General features: G+C 41.5%; 1 protein-coding gene across 1 annotated transcript in view; it reads left to right on the top strand.

Moving 5' to 3' along the window:
• Nucleotides 1-21,069, top strand: part of ROR2 (receptor tyrosine kinase like orphan receptor 2) — a 149,542-nt gene extending 128,473 nt beyond the window's left edge. The window contains exons 5-9 of the mRNA XM_067316213.1: nucleotides 7,592-7,719; nucleotides 11,683-11,997; nucleotides 13,950-14,195; nucleotides 15,809-16,011; nucleotides 17,684-21,069. Of these exons, the coding sequence (XP_067172314.1) occupies nucleotides 7,592-7,719; nucleotides 11,683-11,997; nucleotides 13,950-14,195; nucleotides 15,809-16,011; nucleotides 17,684-19,126 (2,335 nt within the window). The 3' untranslated portion in view covers nucleotides 19,127-21,069. The remainder of the gene's footprint in view (nucleotides 1-7,591; nucleotides 7,720-11,682; nucleotides 11,998-13,949; nucleotides 14,196-15,808; nucleotides 16,012-17,683) is intronic.
• Nucleotides 21,070-25,731: the final 4,662 nt, after the last annotated feature.

Below are 25,731 nucleotides of genomic sequence, written 5' to 3'. Positions count from 1 at the left end.
TGATGTCTCAAATACTATGATTAAAATTAACAAATTCATCATGCCTGCTGCTTTAATCAGCAGAATAAAGAATAATTGTTATTTTCTACTAATTTTAGACATCAAATATGGAGTTTCAGTAAATTTTTTTTCAGGAACTTGCAGATAAATATTCAAATGAAATTCAACACTTTTTTTAGGGGTTCTCTGAAGTGTTATTTTTTATTCCAAATAAAAAGCAGCCAAACAAATGCTGTTTGTTAATGTTTATGCAAGTACTGTGTTAGCGGTAAGGTAATCTTACTTATTTGGGACTGCTGTTACACTCAGTGAGCATCTGGCAGCAGAAGTCATGGGCCATATCCCTAGTGAGTGTAAATTGTCATAGGTCCATTGACTTCAACTGAGCTATGACTATTTATACAAATTCCCCAGCTTGTTAGTTTTTGACTTTTTCAGACTAGACTCCTTTTCTTTTCTAATACTATTTATCACATTCCTTTAGTGAACAGGAAAAGTTTCTGCGTCCATCTTCTGCTTTAGGGAAGTCCCTGAGGCCTTAACTGTTTTACCGGCTATTTTCTGCCGCGCTGGTAGGTTTGATCTTTGGACACTGGCGAAGATGTGCAAACAGATGATTTTATGTGCAGGAAAGGTGGGTCGTTTACAGCCGAACCTTTGGTCGGAGAGTGGGAGCAGGCAGCAGAGGAGTATTGGCGTATTGGTTATGGGCAACTTTGGGAATGCCTGCTGTTAGCGCAACCTTTCTCAGCAGAGCAATAGTTCGGGCGATGCTGCTTGGGAAAAATCCCATTCCTTCTTTCCATTAGTTATTTGTACCCCACTCCTGCTGCCTCAAAAGTCAGTAGTAAAACTCCCATTGATTTCCTTGGTGCGATGCGACGGAAAGAGCAATTTTATAGCCTCTTGCCATGCGCCAGCAATGACTACTTTAAAAGACGGTTCTCTTGACAAATTTTAATCCATGGCAAAACAAGAAATGGAGAGAAAAGCATGTTGTTTTATTTGTTATTTTCCCTGAAAGGCAAATAGACAAGCCAGACCTCCAAAAAAGGGAATTAAATTTTTCCTCTTGCAGATTATGTAGGCTGTAAGAGAGAATTTCCGCATAAGAATTTTTGTACAATAACGTTAATACAGATTCGCTATGTTTTTGATGGGAGGCAAATTTGATAGGACTGATGGCTGTGGAAGGGTAGTATGTCCCTGTTCTCTCCAGATCTTCCCTGTGACCAGTTTCGGTGGGAGGGAGTGAATATTAAGTGACGTGAACTCATTTTAGCCATGGAAAAGTGATCCACTTGTGTGTTGAGTTAGCTCCCCGGCATTATGATATGATGTACGTCAAGTGTAGGGGAAACAAATTACCAGGGCGGTCGTGCCAGTTTATATCAATTCCTGGTTTGAAATGTGGTATAAACAAAACAGGAATAGATGTTTATATTAAAGACAGAAATTCCCAAACTTCTCCTGGTGCTCTCTGTAGCACATTTCCAACATGTTAGTGTGGTTTGCCTCTCTTGGACCCAAAGTAAGCCCTTTATTCTTTTAATTCTATGCATTGCAGTTCATTTAACCTGTGTGCTTCTTGTTTATGAAGTAGCCACGTACTGGGTTAAGTAAACTTGGAATCTGAAATATGCTGCCTGTCCTTTCCCCTCTGGTCTGGTGACTCGTTGATTATAATCTTCCTCTTTACATGGCTTCTGCCATAAAAATTCTCCAGCCAGAACTATCAGAAACTCTGGGACTTTCCCAGAAGATAAGTGACCTTTTTCCAAATTCCCTGTTTCTCTGCCCATAACAAACAGGATGATATAATTTTTTCATCCTTTCCTTAGCCCGTCACTGTTTAACTGTGGGGTTTTTGCGCACCTTTCCCTGCTTTGCCACTCCACTTGTGGAGAACATAAGGGGAGTCTTAATATCCTCCCTTAGAATTTAACATTTTTTAATTCTAAGCTATTTACTACCTGGGCAAGATGAAAAAAAAGGTTGAAACTTCAGGTTTGATATTTGTTTGGGAAAATTTATAGGTAATTTTAACAGCAGTTGTAAGTTTGCTTATGGGAAAATCCTATAAGACGACATATTTTCTAGTAACTTTTCAAAAACTCACCTGTGGGATATCCTGTTACATTCTATAAATTGGTTTAATATCATTTACTTTGGTAGAGTATAAGTTGAAGTTTCTTCCCTCTAAATGACTTTGAAGTTTATTATTTGAATATATTAAAATAAATTGTCCTCAAATTACAATTTTAAATAACCCTTTTGTTCATTTTCTTATAGGGTACACTGGTAGGAATTTTTAAGTTAGTTTTTAAAAAATGTAGTAGATCTAATTGTCTAACTGGATCCTTTTTATTGAGTTTTATCTCAATATTTGGGTTCAAAACCAGAAAGTGGACTACAGTAGTTGGTATTCAGAAAATAAGTGAGATTCTGGTTTTGCCTGAATGTAAAGAACCTGTCTTGAACAATTAAATTTTCATTTTGCATACAGACTAATGAAACACCCAAGGATTTGTCATATTCTTTTCTCCTGAAACTCTAATCTCCCATCTCAGGGAGGTACTCGAGTATAACTCTCAGGGCTTTCTTGAAGACGTGCAAAAAGCACACTCTTAATTGCTTTTCCGAACTACTGCTGTATTTATTGCAAGCTGTTTAGTCCTCCCAACTCTAGCAACTCTGTGCCAATATGGATTTCTAGTTACTTAATTTTCAGTTTTGGTCATTTGGAAGTTATTCATCGTTATTACAAGGAACACTTGGGAACTTCTTATGTTTTAATCTGAATCTATATCATAGTGTTGACCTCTCATGTTTAAATAGCAACACTGAATTAAATGAATGAAGAACATGAGTTACTTATTACATTGTAACAGGCTCTCAATGTGTACCATATGTCAAAAAAAAATTTCAAATTTTGCTTTGTTTAACTAGTTGTTATTCAATTTCTGAATACTCAAACTGACAAAGTTCCTCTTTACAGCTGATGTGTAGTATTGTGGCTCTTCTATAATCAGGAAAATGATTTTATGACGGGTTTCTCTTTTTAACTAAAATATGTGGGATACAATCAGAAATAAGGTATCTTAATAGCAAATAAGTATTTGGTACCTCTCCACTCTACTTTCAGAATTCATTTCATGAGCCCTTATGTCTAAGGTCTAAAGATTTTTAAGCCTTCATGTGTTTCTGTGCACTTTCTCTGTTCAACTTTGTGCTGTCATATGTTCTTGTATCTCCTTTCTTAGTAAGTTTGAAGTGGAAATATTCTCTGTTTTCCCATAAAGCCAGTAGGTCTGCTCTCACTGCATTTTTAGGGACAGCAAATGTATACCGAAAGCTCTCGTTAGACTTATTCTGATGTGTTTCACAATATGATTTTAGTAGAGAATAAACTTTCCACAGTTGCCTCCTATTTACTGGCACTTTTTTGTTTCATATGCCCTCCAGACTGTTCAGCTGTGACAGTTGCATACAATAGATTGTGTTACATAGATATCATATATTATATTATGCCCAGATGTATTCTTTCAGCATTTCAGTTTTTCCATTAAGAAAAGCCTCTTTGTTTTCTAGGTATTTTCTTTTGTAGTCTTTTGTTCAGTGTTCTTTGTGTCACATGTGAAATTAAAGTAATGCTTAACGTGGAGGGGGAGGAAGCTGTGTTCAGGATATTTTTTCAGGGTATGTAGTATTCCTAGAATTATCTCTATAAACCTTTAAATGAGATATTTACCATATAGTAGCTGCTTCAGGTACAGTTGATATTATGTATTTAATGCTTATACATAAAGAAAATCATTAGTTCTGAATAATACTTCTTTCAAGCTGTCTAACCCAAAACTGCTGGGTTTTGCAGCCTGCCCCCGGGGGCTGGGAGGCATCTGAGCAGAGGCCACTGCATCCCCTGTGTAATGGGGAGGAAAGGCTCAATTCCCAAGGGGAATTTAGGTGTCTAAATGCCACGTGAGGTTCCTAAAACCAAACATGGTGATCGGGTCGAATCCTGGCCATGCCTGAGTTCTGTAGCTTAATGGCACCGTGCGCCTGCCTCGGGCTGAGATCCCGGGACCACTTTATCCGGGGGTCCCGATGCGGTATGACATTTCCAGACCCTGCAGGCCTAGAGTATCTTGGAGGCACTCCATGTTATACATAGAAGCAGTATCAGTGCCTCAGTGGTTTTATTACTGCGCCCTCTTATTCTTGCTTCTCTCTAAATCAAAGGTTCTTCCTGCTTTAATTTCATAGTAGAAATGTTAGTTCATAACTTTACTGGTCTTGCAGAAGATCACCTTATGGATCTGGAAAGCTGATGGTGTTCATCCTAAGAAATGAAAGTTGAGGTTTTAGGAATAGAGGGACTGTTCAGTCAGATTCTTCACAATTTTGTGTTTAAATCTAAACTCTGCTCAAACATCTGACCAGTAGTTGGGAGGAGAGTTTTCTCAGTGGGAGAATATACCTTATCTCCAATTGAATGCTGAGAAAATTTGTGTTCCAGGTGTCCTGTCTTCAAGACAGTCCTCCAGCAAAGATGGAAGAAGAAACTCAAGACACAGGATGTCCCTGGCTCTGTGTTGTTTATATATATATATATATATATATATATATATAAATGGAAAAAAATCACTAGTGGGAAAAAGTAATGCCATCTTGAAATATTCAGCAAGAAACAATAAAGGTAAAAAAGCCAAAATCTGGGGCAATTAGCTCGCAAGGCTCTTGCGATTGAGACAAATTGAACTCTTCTGGATTCCTCCCGTGGAGTTGGATTTCTGCTTTTACTGGGGTTCCTGATCAGAACAGACTTTGCAGCCCAAGTAGCAGGGAATTAAGGAGTCAGTATTTCTGCCCATTTTCAGCAACTGTTAACTCCTGCTCTGATCAGCAACTGAGTTACTGGCGTATGATTTGGCGCAAAAATCAGCGCTGCCCATGAGCTTGAGGATTTCTGCCGGAACAGGGAACGATGCCTCTCCCATTTTATTTTATTGGCTTCCCCCTATGTTGCTTTTCGCTGCAAATGTGTTGCCCTGCGCCAAGTGTGCACGTAGCAGAGGGGAAGAGTCGTCAGGAAGGGGACTGTACGTGCTGCCGTCTCTGCAGCTTTGTTGAAGTCAACTGTTTTGCTAAAAAGACTCATTTTGTCCCCCTTGATCACGAGTACTGCCAAAGCTCTGTGCTCTAAAGACTTGTCTGACCTGGCAGCGGTACGTGCAGAGCAAGAGCCCCGCTTCTCTCCGAGTATCTGACATCGGGTTACTGTTTACTTTTGCTTGCGTCCATGGTAATGGTCGTATCCAGTTTAGTTTAATCAGCAGTTGCATGTAACATGCAGCAGGGGAAATCTGCATTAACATACGTGTGTATATATAGTATATAAGCTGTATTCGAAAGTTCGTGACAGAAATAAATAAATGGAGCTAAGTAAGAGATCACACAGCTTTTGTCACCAAAACTATGCTGTTTGGAGTACTGTTTTTTATACTTGTGTGTGTGTGTGTGTGTGTGTGTGTGTGTGTGCGCGCGCGTGCTGGCAAGGGAGCCCTGTGCTGAGAGTTGAAGTGCGAGGTACAGTTACACTTTGATACATAGTGGACTTTGTTCTGCAGGATAGGGGTATGAATTTACTCTCGAGAAAGAGGTCAGATAGGGGTTTCTTATTCATTCAGCCCCTTATGGGAATTGCTGACTTCCTACTGAGGTGGTCAGGGCTCATAAAACAGGCACAGACAAAACGCTTTGATATTTGTGTCCCTTTGGGCATGATGCAATTGTTGAAAAATTAGAGGTTTTGTTACGAGTGTGAAAGAATTTCGCTGCAGGAATTAACTGATCCCGAAAGGCTCCACCTCTGCTTCATCCTCCGTAATAGAAAAATTACGCATCTTTGTGGAAGCTGAGCTCATTTTGGAGTGTGTAGACAAAATGTTGTTTTATAAATATGGAGCAATCACACTGTGATAGGAAATGAAGGCCAGATCTGGACAACAACTGTGTGAGGCACTTCACGTGCATATTGTAAATCAGTGTGGTCCATGTAACAGCCGTGTGATGGATCAGGCCCTTCCACTGAGTCCTTTTTTTCCCAGAGGAGAGGGAGAATTGCTCCTCGCATGGTGGTGGATGGTGCCAGTTTTGGACTGCACAGTTACAGGACAGTCCTGCCCAGCCTGCCACTTCCGAAGACTTTTTATCTAAGAAACAGTGGTGACATTTCCCGGAAGAGATGAACTTTATCAGGGAGATGCAACAAAGGAAAAATGAAGGGGGAACCTAAGGCAGGATGAGATACCAGAAGCAATGGGCTGCACTCAGCACTGCGCGGATGTTGGGTGAGCTGTTCATCATGGCTAGGTCGTGTCTGATGGCAGGTTTTTGTGCTTTTCTGGCCCAGCCAGAGTTTAAGCAGGCTGGTTTTACACATTTTCTCCAACAATTTTGTCCCACTCATATGCAGGACTAGTACAGGAAATGTGAAGATATTTGTAAGAGAAGTGTATTAAATGGGTGACCAAAGCAGGTATGAATGTCTGAAGATAATAAATAAGGTACAAAGCACAGAAGAGTATTGAAATAACACTTCAAAAATATAGGGGGTCACCACAGACTTATGAACTGACTGTTAAGTTTTGGGGCATGCTAGGATTGCTCTAGAGTAATGGTTTTCCAGATTGCATTTTATATTTTTTTCAGTCTGTTTTGCAGTAGCAGATCCTAGCGCAGAGGCTGCGACGTGCCAGAGGAAGAACATGGTGTGCTGGATATCACACCTGAGAGCACTCTCGTTAGGGGGCCCTTTTCGATGCTTAGGCAGTTATGATCTACAGACCAGCTCTTTATTATTTATCAGGGCGTTGGGGAGGATGTGTTGAACCACTGGGCCTTTAGGCTAGTCCTTTTATCCCAAAATATTTACACTGCGGTAAGGAGAGCAGAAGCTGGTCCAATAGCTGAACTGAGCAATGCATTCAAATGTATGTTGGAAGGGGAATTTGGCATTGACTGAACAAGGAGAGGAGGAAAAGAAGTTATACCCTTAATTACTTTTCATTCTGTTTATCTAACTCATAGTTCAAAATTATTCCATATTTTAATTAAATCTTGGCAAGTTCTCTTGTGCTGTTCACTACAGGAAATGAAGAATGGGAGAAAGAGGTGGGAGAAGAGAATCAACTGTTTGCCTAATTGTGCTGAATGCAGTTATATGCCAAAAACGCGTGAAGACAAGTAACATGATCTATGTTACTGTCTCAGCCTAACAGCGCTTTAATAGATTTTGATAGATTCATCTGTCAAATCCCATTACTATTAGCGTATGATTTTTAAATTAACCTTAGTTTTTGGTTTACTTCTTTCGCTAACGAGCTATTTACAGGGTGCCTCATTAATACTTCCAAGGTAGTGTAAAGTGTAAAGAGAGAATTGGAGGAGTAAGCTGCACTTGGGGAACTAAACCATTTCAGATTTACAATTTTTTGTTGTCTTTTTCCTTTTATACGAGTATGTTTCTTAAAAATTCATTTGGGACAGCTAGACATCTGCTTATACAATCCCAATCTGTCTTTTGCAGAGAAGATTACCATGAAGATGGGTTCTGTCAGCCATACCGGGGAATTGCGTGTGCACGAATCATTGGAAATAGGACCATTTATGTGGACTCCCTCCAGATGCAAGGGGAAATTGAAAACCGAATTACTGGTAAGATTATGTACTTTTGTAGTAGGACAATAAGCATTTGTGAAAGTATCCAATTCACGTACAAATATGTTATCATCCTTTTCAGCTTTATCAGGTAATGACTGAGATATATAAAGGTTTACAGTCAGTGATCCATTTTTCCTCTTCTGTAGTTAGAAAAATTTGGAGTAAGGAGGGTAAAAATTGTTATCATGTATAAAAGAATTTTCCACCTTAAGTGAAATGTCAGAGTCTTGACTTTTTAACAGCTTATAATTTGCATAGGAGCTTTTGGCATAATTGATTCAAACAGAAGATTTTAAAAAATATCAAGTGTGTTCTGATGTAATGAAAATGATTGTGTTTTGGTTCTCTTGAAATAAATATGGTAGTTGTTCCCTTGAGTTTCCCTCCCCTACTGCATAGTCCCAGCAGAGTTTGGATTTCACATTGATTTATATAAAACAAGAGCTGACCTTCCTGTGCTCTGCCCTTGCTGATTCTTTCTCTGATCATTTCTGTACACACTTGAAAATACGTGTCCAAAGCCTTAATGACTTTTAATGGGTTGTACGTCAACATAGGTTTTCTTTGCTGGACCTCATCAGAGTGATCACTGACGTTAGCAGCTGTGATTCGGATGCACACAACTAGAGCAAGCAAATGAATCTGTGGAACAGAGCAAACTGCTTATAGTAATATATGGCCAATTAACTCAGTCCAGGAGGAGCTTTTTCGCATCTGGTCAGATATGGCTAACTATTTGAAGCTGTTATTTAAACACAACCAGTTGCCAAAAAAGCTTGACTTTGCTCGTCAACTCTATTCCCATAAAGTTGTTATTTAAAAGAGTCAATGTCAAGCCAGAAATTCAAGGTTTTTTCCTACTCCTGATATGGGGATACGGTGATCAGATATTGGGTTTGTCAAACACTTCCCTGTGCTGTTAAGACTCATTCCCATCCCTCCTATCTCCTGCACTCTGTTATAATTCCCATCTCTTATACCATTCTATCATTAGTTAATTCATACTTATAAGTATTTGAGATCTTGTTCCCTATGGCATCATCTCTGTCCTGTTTAGATGGTTTTTCAGCAATGACTAACCTTGTAATTTTGTGAATTAGGTTCAAAATGCCCTTTAAAAAAAAAAAATTAAACAGCAACGTCTGCCAGAAAAATTTTGTTGATCAAGTTATATTTATTTCTGGACTATATAGTATAGGCGTTCACGGTCAGACTGCATGTTCCCTAATACCACTGATTATTGGTTAAATTATGGAGGTTGGGGGCTGGCGTTGTGGAGAATTTCTGATCGAACCGTTCTTTATTGGGAAAACTCACCACACAGAATACTGTAGTGCCTATCGAGGCAGTAATGATAACATAGAATTATATAGCATTTCTAAAGTTTATTCATCTAAAGGACATATCAAAAGCCTTGTGCAAAGTATTCACTGATGATTTCACGGAGTGCTTGCTTCTTGCAAATCTTAAATGCAAAACTTAAGTATTGGAAGACTAAGTGTTCTCTGCACAAATGCCAGGATACTTCTGAGACCGAGGTGTTTTGTTAGATGAAAACCCAACTATATAACTTTTGCTTATATTCTGCTTGTATTTGCTATATGCTTTTTAAGTATAGTTTTTGGTGGGATCTCTTTGTACTCAAAGTCATACAATATTTTAAGTGGAAGCTGCGAATGGCTAATAGTGACATCTACCGTCCAATGCCAAGAACCTATTTAAAAAGGATCCAGGCAATATCTACGGGGAATTTTCATTCTGTTTTTTCATGTCCCTGCTGTGCTGATGTGTGATATACATTCCCTTCATCTCTACCGCCTGTGGGGCTATTTGGTCCTCATCATGAGGTTTGGTGAGAATCTCAGCCTTCTACTACAGAAGAAGGGCATTTCTGGAGAAAAACTTGAAACATCACTTAAGAGACAGGAAGGGCAACAATAAAGAGTGCACGGACCTGACCCCTGGTCTGTGAATGCGTGTGATTTGCAATGTCTTTACTGTGCTGTTTAATATCTGTTTGACTGAAAAAATAACCCCCATAGACTCTTTAATTTTTCTCTTCTCGAAGTGCCCTTTCCCACATATTTCATTCAGATGCTCTCCTGAAATGATGCCAGTGTTCAAGACTCCTAAGTGCCATTTGTCTGCATATTTTTGCTTGTGTATTCACTTTCTCACCTGATAAAATTATCTAAGATGTCAGATCTTAAAAACTTCAACTTTTCCCCTCTTTTTGAATGTTTTGAGCAGCTCTATGCTTTCCCACTGATCCCTGCCTTGTGGCCCTTACAACTAAGTGAACTTGGAAAGAGGCTTGGGAATAGAGTAAATTCTAGGGTTTAACATAGCTTTATAGGAGCAGGCAAGCTTTGAGAAAGGAGCTTAGAAAACATGAGTGGTTAATTGGCTTTCTGGGCCGTTTCTGGCATTCTTTGGAGACCGGGGAACTTAGCAAGAATGTGCAGGGCTTGGGTGGTGAGGAAGACTTTTGTATTTCTGCACCCAGGTGTTTAGATTTTGGTGACCGCCTCGCTTTCACAAGGTATCACTGCCGATTAGAGGCTCCTCCAGAGGCCAGGGCTGCTGCTATTTTGCTCCCAGCATTGCTGCCTGCCCTCTGGTACCCCGGTCATCACCAGCTCCCCACGTCTGCCTATCTGCATGTCTTAGTATAGTGCTACGCTGTCACCACCCAGCCCTGCTTGCTTTTGTTTCTCCCATCAAAATAAAGATGTGCTGATCCAAATTCTGAGATATCTTCACAAAAATTAACATAGTATTTTGGATAACCAACAGTGACTAGTTTGCTCTTTGAGGTTTATTTTTCCCTGTTAGTCCTAGGGACAAGTGCACCTCACAGCTGTCATTCAAGGCCTGATATCATGCTTATTTGTGCAGTATTCACAGTGGGATTGATGCAAGGTTACATTCCTGTATTAATATTCTTGCATTAATATAAGCAGAGCTGTAAACCATGGGCAAGGCTAGACCTGGGGCTGCAGCATGGATGGCATTCAGGAGAGGGGACTCTGGTAGAGCAGGAGGCAGCAGCAAGTGGATGGTAGCTGGGCAGATGGGAAAGAACTGATTTGTAGCTTGTAAACGGGCTGCCGAATGACTTGAACTGCTCATTTCCTTCCTTCTTACAGCGTGCGTTGGTGGGATGTGCAGTCTAGCAACCTTCACTCACAATTAATGTTTTCCAGTGTGGGAATGTTCTTTCATTCAAAGCTTGATTCATCCCCAGATAGATGATGCACGTGCACATTTGTCTCTTCTTTCAAATGTGCAAGAAAACTCCCAGATAAATGCTAGCGTGTAGGCATTGAGAGCTTAAGGGGAGGATCAAGTGCTTAATTAATTATGACATTCATCTTAATGTGATCAATATGCTGAGATTAGTGACATTCATTTTTCCCCAAACTGCTGCCTGTTAGGCTTCTCATGTATATTAATAGCAATATCTCCCCAAATACCATGAGCACATTTCCCTTTCCCTTTCAAGGCTTGAAAAACGCATATCTTGTTTGCTGATCAAAACATCTATAGGAGCAAGAACCTAAATGATCGTCATTGAGATTTTACCTGCTTAGAAACTTTGGAAGCACAGGTTACCATACTGGCAGATGCACCTTGACTTGGATCTTAATTCTTTCATGCTAAAATTAGTCAAGTGCCACACAGCTTGCTCAGTACCAATCACCTGGGTGAACTTCCAAAGAAATGAGGTCCCGCAAACTATGTGCAGACATCAGAGAGACACTAGAGTGGTGGGTTTGCTTTTGGCATTTGTTGTCTGTCCTCCACAGCAGAAATGACCTCATTTCCCTGCTACTCAGTAGGCTCTCAGATCCTCAAGAAAAGGCAGAGCTGTAAAAGGCAAACGATGTAAAAATTAATTTGTTGCTTGTACGTACTGTGAATTGGTACTTAACCACAACTTTTGTTTCTTTCCAGCTGCATTTACCATGATTGGCACTTCCACGCATTTGTCAGATCATTGCTCACAGTTTGCCATACCATCTTTCTGCCACTTTGTGTTTCCCCTGTGTGATGAGCGCTCCCGGACCCCTAAGCCACGGGAGCTATGCAGGGATGAATGTGAAGTCCTAGAGAATGATCTCTGCCGGCAGGAGTATAACATCGCCAGGTCAAACCCCCTCATTTTGATGCAGCTACAGTTGCCTAAGTGTGAGGAACTCCCACGACCTGACACCCTAGAGGCTGCCAACTGCATAAGGATTGGGATCCCCATGGAGAAACTCAACCAATGTAAGTTTTGATGCTTCATCATGAGGAGAAAGTGGAGTCTGGGCCTTCAGCACTGGTCAGGTTGGGACTGAGAGATAATATATTATCAGAGGTTCTTTTTGCACAGAAAATACTGCTGTACTGGACATTATTACTTTTTATGGTGTTAATACTGACCATAAACTTGCATCGTTGCAAGGTTAGGGTGGTGAGGAAGCTAAAAAGTTGTTGTTTAGCACTGAAAAGTGTTATATTGATGACTTTAGGCAATAAAATTCTGTGTTCACACACCAGTTTTGGCACAGATTTGCTAGGGAAATCAGTGCGTTGCAGGCTTCCCTACCCACACACCTCTCCCTGACCTCTGGCTTGAGGTCCTTGACAGTGAAAACACAGTTCATTTATCCACCTTCTTTAGTCCTTACCTTTCTGGACAAGTCACCCTACACAACTATGTGTGAGTTCTGTTTAAATATCAATATACCTTAAATAAGCTGCAGAAACTTCACTGGGAATGGTTATTAAGTAATTACACATTTTAGGATATTTGATGCTCATTCTTTCTACATAGAAATCCACAAGAATACTAATCCTGTAAATCATGCTTGGAATGTACTTGTCCTTTGATACACTGGATGGGTGAAAACATTCATCTTGTTTCTGTGGATTTATATTTGCACCCAGGAAGAGAAAGGTTGTCAGTTGTTAGCACGGACACTTTTTCTGCCTACTCCGTTTCCCAAGAATTGATCATCACCGCCAAATGCGGTTCCACGGGGATGCTGCATGACAAAAAAAGATGTTTAAGACTCAGTGTGTTCATCTTATTCTGAATATCCGTTTTCTGAACCCACCGTTAGTAGCAGGGGTCATGGTTAAACAGGGGGCATGGAAAACTAGTTGTGTGCCAGTAGGGCATTAATCCATTGGAACTGAGAAGCAGAAATAACTGAGAAAGTGATGACAGAGCCAGATCAGCCAGGGAAGAGGTAGCAACCCAAAGGAATGAGAATAAAAACAACCAATCCGAAAACTGGCAAGCGGATTTGAAAGTGTGGTTGTCTTTGGTGCTCAGAGCCAGTGGTTACTCCCTCTAGCGAACAGCCCTGGTTAAGTATTCATGATTTTTTTAGGAAATGGAAAGCGGAAGTTTTGAGAGGGTTGGATTCCTGAGGGCTGGGCAGGGAGACTCAGCAAAGCAGAGACTGTAACGTTGCAAACGTGCGGGGAAATGCATGACTCGGTTCAAGTGCTGTGTGTGGCAGGCAGGCCTGCAAAAGGATGTGAAGAGAGGATAGCAGCAAAACTGAGACAGAATAAAGATAAAACCAGAGTTCAGCAGACACAAAAGAATGGTGTATATAAAGAAAAGAAAAGAAAAGAAAAGAAAAGAAAAGAAAAGAAAAGAAAAGAAAAGAAAAGAAAAGAAAAGAAAAGCCTGAATTCTTTTTTCTTTTTTTCTTTTTTCCCAAAAAGAGGAATGAAGGAAAAATCAGCAAGAAGCATTACAAAACGCAATGCTAATTTCTCTAGGAAGTGAGCAGTGTGAGAAAATAGGAAGATTAGAAGAAACAAAAAGTGATAGGAAGTTTACACTCTTGGCATCAGGAGAGTTCTGCTGAGGTGAACCTCACATCTCTAGTTTAGTTGAATTTATCTTGTCCTGTGTCTAGAGGTCCAGTCTACATGCTGCTTAGTACCAACTTGCATTCAGAGCAAGTGTGTAGCCATAGGATGGAGACATTCAAGAGCAGAATTCAAAAATATCCATGTCAAAGAGGAGAGGTGGCCACAGAGCTGAAATTTCAAAAAGCACAACTTTTCTTTAAATCTTGAAATGCCTCCATTTAAGTACTTAAATCCTAACGTACTTCATTTTATGCACACGTGATGCACGCACTTCAGCTGTTTTGGTTTTGCTGGCTCCTGATTGTTTTGTGATTTGTAACGTTTTGTCAAATCCTGCATTACAGATCACCAGTGCTACAATGGCTCTGGAGCGGATTATAGAGGGACGGTCAGTATCACCAAATCCGGCCACACTTGTCAGCTCTGGGACTCGCAGAATCCCCACAACCACGATCTGACCAGTGCACAGTTTCCAGAGCTGGGCGGTGGGCACGCGTATTGCCGAAATCCCGGCGGCCAGATGGACGGGCCCTGGTGTTTTACAAAGAATAAAAACGTACGCATGGAACTGTGTGACGTACCTTCTTGTAGTATGTATTCTCTTTCTTTTTTCCCCTACGACTGGCCTAAATCCTTTGTGGTTTTAAATGTTTCATGTTGTCACAAGTATGCTTCACTTAGCAAGTTGTGCTTTCAAATGTTTCACTTGCTTTAGTGTGGCACCCTTGTTTTGCGTTGCATTTATTCAGTGTTGGCTTGAGAGCAGAGCTAGTAACTGAAATACTGTGCTACTTTTTTATTACGTATTGAAGGCTTAAGCGGAGATGATAATTCATAATACTGTTGTGGTTTGGTTTCAGACTTGTTAAATGTCATGCCTTAATGTACTTATCACTTTTACTCTGTACAGCGTCTTGCAGGCAGCAAAGACTTTCAGATCCTGTAGAGGGTGATACAGCACTGTGCTTGGTTGTAAGAAACCCAAAGCACAGAAGCAGAGATGTCATGAAAGAGATGATTTTTATCAGAAATGCCCCATGCTATCTGCTTCTGGATCAGTATTGCGCTACTGTTAGCAAAAATAAGCAGCAGCCTCTCACAGCATGTTGATGCAGTCCCGTTTACTTTCCGTACTGGTGCATTCTAGAGCTGTTACGGTCGTAACAGTCTTCAAAGACCACAAAGCAACTTAATACTGTGCTTATTAGGAAGAAAAGCATGTTTCCTGCAGCAACAAATGTACTGTGGAAGCCATGCACGTGGTTTCATTGCAGATTTCCTGACTATCTAAGAGCACCCAGAACTGATATGAAATTTCTGAGTTACTTCACTTTTTTACAGTAATAGCATTTGACATGTAAAATAAATTTCTACATTGCATGTAACCTAGTGTGAAGATTACGCTGGGAAGTGGTTGTGGTAAAAGCAGCAGTCACAAATAGCAAAACCATGGATTGCAGAAGACAACCCAGACAGTTCCAATAAAACTTTTGGATGTCATTGTGCTGTCCTGTAGCCTCTAAACACCAAGAAAAAAGCATTTTACAAAGGTTCCCAAACAGTCCTATTAAATGTATCGATGGCCTTTTCATCTTTGTTGTACTGTAACTTGTGTTTACAAGAGCACTTTAATTCTATTAAGTACACAATGTCCCTGCCAGTGAGAGGTGAGATTTCTTTTATTCTGCGCAGAAGTAATGTCAGTGGAGGTAAATCAGAGGGCAAAGTGCTGATGAAATGGCTGAAGCTGGGTGAGAAGGCCAAATTGCCATGTTGTGCTGCAGTTTATGATATTGAGACTTTATATACTATAAGGAAGACTATTCACTTACTTTATATCCACTGAACAAGTTAACACAATGATTCTGAAGTCCATGTTCTGCTCTTTCTACAGCAGGAAACCTCAAAAATAATGTAAGATAAACCATGCACTAGTACAGTCAAAGCAGACTGTGTTAAACTTGGGAGTCCTGTCTTATCTTCACACTGCTTGCTGCTGTGTTGGGTCAGATTTCTCTGAAACATTTAAAGGAAAATTACTGTGTGGGGAAAAAAGCATGACTTCTGTTTTCAGGTTACAGGGGCTTACTTTTTGTTTAAAATTTGTTGTCAATCAACAGACTCTAGTGCTTTTTGTTTTTCTTTACTGTTTAACGCATTAAAAATGCTGATTGTAACCATTAACTATTTCTGTGCCCTACAGGCCCACGTGACAACAGCAAAATGGGAATCCTCTACATCCTGGTTCCCAGCATAGCTATCCCTTTGGTTATCGCCTGCCTTTTCTTCTTGGTCTGTATGTGCAGGAACAAGCAAAAGGCATCTGCTGCTACACCGCAGCGTCGCCAGCTGATGGCATCTCCTAGCCAGGACATGGAGATGCCACTCATCAATCAGCACAAACAGGTATTTCTGGCAGAATTTGCTTAGGCCCCAGTTTTCCAAAGTGTCGTGACTTTCTGTGTCTCATGTTTTTGGTGTTGAAATTGAGTTATGTTGTCAGGGACCTACTTTTCATCAAGTGCTAGCCACTACTTCAGTGAAAACCAGGTCTTGCAGGTGCTAGTTGTTTCTAGAAATCGTGGCCTCCAGCAACAGCTTTCAGTACAAAATATTTTTATGGCATTTGCACTCACCTGCCAATCCCCATTTTGCCTCTTGTCTCAGTGACTAGAAATGTTGTTTCTGATTCAGTCTTCAGTTTGCAGCTTGTTTTTGCTCCTGGAAATGCCACTGCTGATTTACTTGTTTCAGGCAGAAAACATGATGGTATTTCTTTTCTAATCTGTCTGCTTAGTCTTCTGGTTATCCGAGCCACCACCAAGCTGGAAGTTTAGTCTAAGTTCAACATGTTTCTGAGCATGTATATCCCAAAGGACAGTGAAACAAAAATGGCTTTGAACTTCTGTCTGTACTCTCAGCTCCTGAAAATACTTTTCTGGGTTAACTAAAAGATCTCCATGTTAAAATCCTGTTCGGATCTACTGCTGAATTTTTAATCGTAGCTTTTACTAGACACTGGTTCACAAAAACAATGCTCAATTTGGAACAATTGGCAACATCTGTTCAGGAAACTGCAGAATGAATGGATATTACCAATTGTAACAAATTGCATTGATTTGATGCTCTAAGGGGGGGGTTTAATGGCCAAGTCTGGGCTGTGCTGGAGACTGTTTGGTCCAGTTCACAGCCTGTTGGCTACTAAAATCCCACTGTGTTCCCAAATCACCTGTTAGAGCCTCCTTCCAGCCTGCCCTGCTCCTTCCTGCTGCAGTGCCCTTTCTATAAAGTGGTGGCTCAGCTGGGGGCTCCTCGGTCCCGTGGCTGCTCAGGCTGGACCCATCAAATCCACCCGCGCAGACTCCCTTGCTTCCCCTGCCAGGCCGCAGGAGCGAGGACTCTCTGGGGATTTATTAGTCTCGACTTTGCCCCCTTTTCCTTCCCGTAGCAGAGAGCAGCTCCTTCCCTCTTCAGCTCCTCTTCCTCCCCGCCTCGGTCAGAGCTGGTTCAGGGTTTCTCAGCAGTGGCATTTAGTGTTGCTATCCATGGGCAGGGGCTGCGCCAGCAGCGCAACGGAGGAGAAAGGGCATATCTGGCACTGAGGAACCGCATCCTTCTGCAGGGGGGGATGTTTCAGTTCCCCCCCACCCAGGGCAGCTGTCTCCTGGGCCTGCATCTACAGCTTTTCTGACGGCTCTCCAATGGGCAGTGCGTCTCTGGGCAGATCTGTAGGGCAAAGGCAGTTGCTGCTAAGAGGTGTCGTTATTTGCCAGATTTGCTGTGGATTGGTTGTTCTTTTAGTTTGCAGGACATATCGTAGCTGCTTTGTAAAAATAATTATACTCATCATCTTGCAGCATAATTCAATTTACATGTCTGATAATGGTGTAACTCGTTCCAAGGTTAACTGTAAAATCAATATACTGTTGTGAGTATACAAAAAGCTAGAAAGTCATTTTGATCCAATTTATCTTCCTTCCAGTATCTAACCACTGAAAGCTTTTCTTTAATAGAAGATTCTGCTGTTTAGAAAACACTGTGGTTTTTTACCTTTTTTTTTTAATTTCTTTCATTTCAGGCTAAACTTAAAGAAATCAATCTGTCTACTGTGCGGTTTATGGAGGAACTAGGAGAAGAGAGGTTTGGCAAAGTCTACAAGGGGCATCTTTTTGGTACGGCACCAGGTGAGCAGACACAGGCTGTTGCTATCAAGACACTTAAAGACAAAGCAGAACTGGCTCTTCGTGAAGAATTCAAACATGAGGCAATGATGAGATCACGATTACAGCACCCAAACATTGTTTGTTTGCTGGGAATAGTGACGAAGGAACAACCCATTAGCATGATTTTTAGCTATTGTTCCCACAGTGACCTCCATGAGTTCTTGGTGATGAGATCTCCCCATTCGGATGTCGGCAGCACGGATGATGACAAGACAGTCAAATCCACTCTGGAACCAGCAGATTTTTTCCACATTGTGACTCAGATAGCTGCAGGAATGGAATACCTTTCAAGCCACCATGTTGTCCACAAAGACTTAGCCACTAGAAATATATTGGTGTTTGATAAACTTAATGTGAAAATATCTGATTTAGGCCTTTTCAGGGAAGTTTACGCTGCTGATTACTATAAACTGATGGGAAATTCCCTTCTTCCTATCCGATGGATGTCCCCTGAGGCTATTATGTATGGCAAGTTTTCTATTGATTCGGATATCTGGTCATACGGAGTTGTGTTGTGGGAAGTTTTCAGCTATGGCCTACAACCTTACTGTGGTTATTCTAACCAGGATGTCATTGAGATGATCAGGAATCGACAGGTTTTGCCATGTCCTGACGAATGTCCCACGTGGATATACACTTTGATGTTGGAGTGTTGGAATGAATTTCCCAACAGAAGACCAAGATTTAAAGATATACACAACAGACTAAGAACATGGGGAAACCTTTCTAATTACAACAGCTCAGCACAAACCTCTGGGGCGAGCAACACCACACAAACAAGCTCTCTCAGCACAAGCCCCGTTAGTAACGTCAGCAATGCTAGATATGTTGGACCAAAGCAGAAAACTCAAGTTTTCCCTCAACCGCAGTTCATACAAATGAAAGGGCAGATGAGGCCGATGGTCCCACCTCCTCAGCTCTACATTCCAGTCAATGGTTATCAGCCAATGCCTGCCTATGGTGCTTACTTGCCAAATTTTTACCCTGTCCAAATTCCAATGCAAATGGCTCCCCAGCAGATGCCTCCCCAGATCGTTCCGAAACCGGGCTCCCACCACAGTGGGAGCGGATCCACCAGCACGGGCTATGTAACAACAGCGCCCTCCAACGCCTCGGTGGCCGACAGGGCGGCTCTACTCTCGGAGGGCACGGACGACACGCACAACGGGACGGAAGATATTGCCCAGAATCCCGTCCAGGAGGAGGAGGAAGAGGAGGGTTCAGTGCCAGAAACAGAATTACTGGGCGATAATGACACACTTCAGATGGACGAAGCAGAAATTCAATCAGAAGCCTAAAGAATTTGGCCTTCTTACTAAGAGTTTCACATCGCTTCAGTGCGTGGAGACTAGATCCTTAGACTTAAGATCAGTGATTTTGATCTGACTAAATGAAACGAAACCAAAAAACCCTACACCCATATCAAGTGCAGCAATAATGATGTACCAGGTTTATTGACCGTTGTCACCATCAGATTTTGCAAATATGATGGTATGGAATTGCTGGGTTTAGTCTTTTTTTTACTGTCCTACAGTTCTTGAGAGAAGCTGCTTTTCAATAATGTACTGTTGCTGTGCAACATATTGCAGAGTAGCATTGCACATCATGTATATCATGATATGTGAGTGTAATGTTAGTGAATTATGCTTAAACCAATCACACGAGAAGGAATCAAACTACAGTTACAGAATTGCTCTGAGCATAAAGAAGTGCCCTGGATGTGATGGACAGCTTAGTATATAGTATTTATCTCTTTGATGTAATGGACACAAGATTGTTTGCTTTCTGGGTCTGAAAAAATAACAAATTGAGAATACTGATCCGTGTTTGTATTACAATAGTCAGAAAAGTAGGGAAACTGAACATCAGAATTGCTGTGTTGAGTCAGACCGTGGGTCTGTCTAGCCCGGTAGCCTGTCTCCAAAGGCAGCCAATAGTGGCTGCCTAGGGAAGAGTACAAGGACAGGGCAAACATATAGTGGTATTTCCCCAGAGCATTTTCCCAGCCTCCAGTGATTTGCGGCTTAGGGACTTCCCAAGCCAGAGGTGGAATCTTTTTTTCTATAATAACCTTTGATGGAATTTTCTTCCATGAATCTATCCAAATGATTTTGAATCCACATAAACTTAGAGCATCCACAACATCCTGTGGGATAACATGAGAGGAGAGAGGATGTCTTTCTTTCATCATTCCCGATGAATGACTGTGACAGAAGCTTCCAAATGAGCATGGCTGACTGCATTTGTGGATGAAAGTACTCCTTCTCTGCTGTGTATTTTTTGCAGCAAGCAGCCTTAATACACTGTTAACCAAAAGAAGAGATATGGTAGGTGTGCACTAACTTAACGATCCAACTTTAATTGCATGTTGGTTGTTAAGTATAGAAAAGGGCTCCAGATACATGTTCCTATATTGTAAAAGTTTTGGTTTTGTGCAGGGTTATAAACTCACTTGATTTACTGCAATTAGTGGAGGACTGCATGTGAAGCCATGCTTGTTTCCTGCCTCTTTCGTGAAAAATGGATCTTTGAATTTTAGAAGACCAAAATAAGCAATATTGTACAGAATGCTGGTTTTGTGCTTCTATTTGCAAGATGAATCATGTACAGACCTTTAAATGTAATTTATGTTTTATTACATTTTATATACTTTTTTCATTGAAATACTTGGATTTTTGAACAAATGACTTTATAATTTAACCATTTACAATATTCACATGTGGTGAAATCTTATTGTATGGCTGATTCATTTTGTAAAACATGCAGACTGGTCCATACATTTCATGACTCTTTCTGTAGTACAAACAATACACGCTCTCATTGTAGCATTGTTGTAGCCAACACACACTATAGCTATAAGTTGTAAGTCCAACACATGGAGTATTCAATATCGATGCAAAAAGTATCATTAAGTATGTTACCTTTATAGTTGCTACAGCTGTTGTTTTGTCATGGTACTTTGTGGAAATAGAAATGGCCACCGTTCCTTATGGTTGCAGGTTTCATACCGAAACTGCAACTTATTTTTTATTACATTGGGATTCACTTACAAGTCATGCATCATTGTGACCTACAGCCTGTGTCGAAGGCATGGCAGCATTACTTGCTTCCAGCACTTCACTTGGATTTGGAAATGCACTGGTAGGAAAAAACATGAAAGCTTTATTGCTTGTGTTAATATAATGTAGCTTTGGGTGCTATTAATAAATAAGGAATAAATAATAAATGTGAAGTTCATTTACTTTAAGTCTGTATTTTGTTTCTTCTAGGTTTCTCATGTTCTCATGTTCATGTATTCCATTTGTCAACTTCTTTTTGCTTTCTTTTCTAACTTACTGAAAAATGGAGACTAGGTGGTCCAGTTACACCACAAATTCAGAGAAGAGATACAGTAAGTGAACAAGTGGCAGCCAGTGGGAGCTTCTGCACAGCTCGGTCTAAAGTTTATCCCACTTCCAACAGTCAAGATACATTAAGACTTTTGGTGCTTAATGCAGTTTGGGAAACTCCTAATTAGCCTCCTCAAGCCTTGTAAATTCAAGCCCATAAATCACAACAGTTAGAAAAAATACCCAGACTTTTACCTTGGGTTTCCTGTCCCCACAAAGAGATGGCTTCCCTCTCTAAGGGGCAGTGGAGGAGAAGTATTCAGTTTTCTAGGCCAGTCTTGGTGATCTGCAAACTACTGCAGAGAGTTTTTCTCCCATCCGTTGGTGGGGATGTACTTCTCTGGACTGCTGCGACCTGACCCAGGGATCAGTAGCTTGCAAACACCTGTCTGCGGCTCAGGTAAGCACAAACCAATACCAACTGGTATTGGTTAGTGGTTGCCCTAAATCGTGTGGGTTGGTGGTGACTCAGTGATCTGTGATCCCCTAGGATGCTCCCCTGATGATGTCTGCCACAAGGACCCAGCCAGCGTTGGGACCAAACTTTCCCCTTCAAGCTTTGGGACCTGCCGATGGGGAGGTAAGTGGATGGGACAAGGCTGTGAGCTGGGACATGGGGAGAGAGGGATTGGGGTTGGGTCCCGGCACAGTGCTCCTCACGAGGGCATGCAAAGTTGTTGGGATTTTTTTTCTGCCTTGGGTAGAAAAGTTGGGGTTTGCACTGGTGACAGAACAGTCGTTCCAGGCAACAAATATATGGTTGGATAGCCAGGAGAGGGCAAGGTGGTTTTGAGGAGATTGTGGGAGGTGTCAGCAGCTTTCTCTTGCGTCTTGCTAGTCCCCTGCTCTGCCTCAGGCAGTCTGATCTTTCTAGGAAGACAGGAACTGACTCTGGAAAAAGCAAATAGAGCCCATGGTGGCATTAGTAGTGTCCATGACAGCCTGCAGACAAGGCAGGAGGTGGTGCCTGGCGAGGCCTGTCTCCTCCCCATTTCTGGAGGTACGTGACCATCAGGACCTGGAGCATGCTGCCCCGGGTCATTTAGCTGCAGGCACTCCAGCCCAGTGCTCTGATGTGGTGCAGGTGTCTGATCTCGTCAGGCTCTGTGCCAGATCCGCTTGTGATGTCCAAAGTAGATGGGACAAGGTGGTGAGGGGGTACATGGGACATCACTCGGACATCATGAGTGGGTCCCTGTGTGCAAAAGCATGGGGGGCAGGCAGGGGAGTGGACCTGGGGGAAGAATCTGTGAAAGGACAGGGAGGATTGTGGGGGTTGTAATTTGGGTGGGGAAGTTAAGTGATTGTAGATGTGCATGTCTCCTGCTCCATGGTAGTGCAGCCTGGCAATAACACTGCTCTGAATCCAATCCTGGTAAAATCCAGCGCCCAAGTTATTGCTGGATGCATTCACCTCTTTTAACTGTTGGGACTATAGGGAAGAAAAAACCAAAAACAGTACAGTATAAATAGGTGCGTAAGAAATAGAGGATTCCCTACACAATGCAAACTGATAAATACATATATGTCCTATTATTACAAATTTTGATAGGCAGCTTTGATTCTTCACCATCATCTAAATGCCACTATTTTCGGTTTCATCTGATAATTTCCCTAAAGACTGACCCAGAGGGACGTGCTTCCCAGGGAGATGCAAATCCTTTGTGTCCTGTATCTGCCATGGTTATGAACATGACAGTAATTTTCAAAGGGAAATTACTTCGTGGTAACATCCCCTCAAACTTTATTAGTGATATGAATTTGAATCATGTTTCTCCATTTTCTAAGGAGTTAATAAGATGTTACTTCATCCCATGTTTGGAGAAATCATCTCCCTTTGGCAGTATGGGATTAGCGGGAAGAAGTGTGAGGCTTACTGAAAGAGAGCTCAAAGACACCGACTGGATTGGAGCACTCTCAGAAGATGTCAGACACAGACCTCGAGGTGTTTGCCAAAAAAAAAATGTAAGAATGAAACACCCAGCTAAAAGCATGGTTACCTCTTCAAATAACCTCATGCTTTACTCTCCTTTAAATCATAGTCTGACCTTGCATAAAGAGTAACTCTTAGTTTCTAGACAGGCCAACTCCACCACAGACTGTTCTCCAAGACATCATTCCAGTTTCCCAAATGTGAAGAAAAATCCACTAGCAAAGTCCTCTGTTTGAGAAAAGAGAGTAAATGGGTCAGACATCTTTACTGGAAGGAGCAATGTATGCTCTTGTTGTATAAATAAGTCTGCAAAACGTTAGTGGAAAGCCAGAAATCAAGATTTTGTTTTTTTTCTCACAGACTGTAGGAGGAGCTGGAGGCATGTCTGCATAGCTGCTGGGCCAGACTATTACTGATTTTTGCTGCCTGCCTGTTAAAGCAGTGCTGGAGCTGTGCGTTGAGATCAGGCCCTGGCAAGCAGGAATCAGAAGGGGCATGCCAGTGCCATCCCCCACCGCAGCTCCCTCCCATGGGATTGCCCTGGTAGCGGCTGGCAGCGCCGGGTTCCTGTTGCAGAAGGCTGCATCCCCTGGCCTTATATGTGACCTTGAATATTAGGCCACCTCTGGGCAGTGCATCTGTTTTTAGGGGAGAAAATATCCTGGAATATAAGGCAATAACTCTGTGTTCGAGGTCGGACATCTGTACGCACACACACGTGGACGCACAGGCACAAAACAGCAAGGCGCAACGCGTATTCAGGCAAATACAGTTCTTTTGGGGGTGCTTTACCCTTTATCTGCTCTGCAACGTGTGGAGCCTCCAGGGCTATATTTCACAGGTCCAAAAGGAGTTCCTCATAGTGCTAAGTGAACTCTTTTTTTGCCACCGGTTTCATTTTGCTATGGGGCTCGGGAGCACGCCATATCCTCGTATGGCATCCTGGTGAAGTCGGCTTGGAGCAGTCTCTGAGGAACCTGGAAAACATTTCCTAGGCACCTCAAAGAGAAGACACTTCTTTTCTGACAGGTCTGCCTAAGTTGACCCATGAAGCACAGTCAGGCCCTGTTAAAATTGAGCATTTGTCAATGCGGCAGCGTGAGATGACTGGGCCACTGCATGTCCAGGCACACCTGAACTGGCCTTAACCGAGAGGCTGCAGCGCTTGGGGCTCTTGGGGACCTGAGGCATCAAACATAGGTGCTGCTGGTACCCTGTGCATCAGCACGAGCAGTGGTGGGAGCTGCAGCCGTTGCAGCTCCGGTCCATTGCTCCCGCAGCCCCTCCGGCTCCTGAGAGCCCTGGCGCTCTTCCTAATCCAGGTCCCACGTAACTGCTTGCAAATGAAATACCTAAGAAAACATGGCTCTAAATCTTAGCTGAATACTGCAAGATTGCACAAGTAGAGGGAAGTAATATAACTGAATTTACGGCATGAGCTGGAAATAGTGTGGAGTTCACAGGGTTATAAATCTCCAGGAGAGTCGGAATTTAAAATAATACAATACTGAAGGAACTCAGAATCAGATGTAGTTACTTCTCATTTCTATTGATCTGAAAGAGGAACTTTACTTTATCTCATATACAGTGTACCTGATGGTTTAACTGTCCTTTTTAAGACTTGTGGCTAAAATTGGAAATAACACATCTGTTCACAAGGTTCTTTTGTTAACTCTAAATGTCATGAAGTTAGAAAAAAAAGAAGAAGAAAATTAGCATGTTCATTTAATTAACCCAAAGTTTGTTTCTATGCGCCAAGCAATAATTAATCATCATGGGAATTTACAGTATGAAAGCATTTCTGTTGCCATGTATTTTAGATTTGTTGCTTAAAACATATTTTCTGTAGAAGCCACCCTCCACATAGCCTTTCAAGTTTCTTTTCAAACTAATAAGTAGCCAGTGGAGATTTGAGGAGTTGTAATTTTGATTCGTAACAATCAATTTTAACAATCGTATCAAGAAATCCAACTCTAATTTTTAGTGTGCTTTAAAAGTAACTGATATATATCACCATTAACTAATTCTGAAAGGAATTCCTTTCAGAATCACAAAAGCCATCGTAATTAAGAGATGGGATGGTGGCTAGGAAAATCGGTAGCAACCTAGAGAACTAAGTGACCACATAGGGACTGTCTCTAAGTCATTTAAAAACAGAAGCACTTCAGGTGCATAGCATTAATTGGATTTGGATAATAATATGATTTCGGCTGAGGCTGATTTTTCCCCAAACATAGTCTGAAGCTTTACAATTATAATAAAGATCTTTGTCTTGCTCTGTTGTTAATCCTATGAATATGTTTTTCAGAATCTGATGTGGTTTAACATTTAATTACTTTCATATCAGATTTAAATTAAAAATATATTTGAGATGCAACCTAAAGTGGAAAACGCCTCATAAAAGAGCTAATAGCCACGTGCCTTTCATACTAAGGAGGGGATACTGCGTTTCAGTTTTTCCCCACTCTCTTGTTTCCACACCAAACGTGTCTCCTTAGTGTATCTTTCTGTTCCCAGCACAGTTAGGTGATCATTTCTGTATAAATTACCGAGGAAGTTTTATCTTTGCGTCCTCTGTTCC

Source organism: Apteryx mantelli, chromosome Z (genome assembly GCF_036417845.1).
Source record: "Apteryx mantelli isolate bAptMan1 chromosome Z, bAptMan1.hap1, whole genome shotgun sequence".
Classification (NCBI taxonomy): Eukaryota; Metazoa; Chordata; class Aves; order Apterygiformes; family Apterygidae; genus Apteryx; species Apteryx mantelli.
This window is presented reverse-complemented; position numbering and strand designations above follow the sequence as displayed.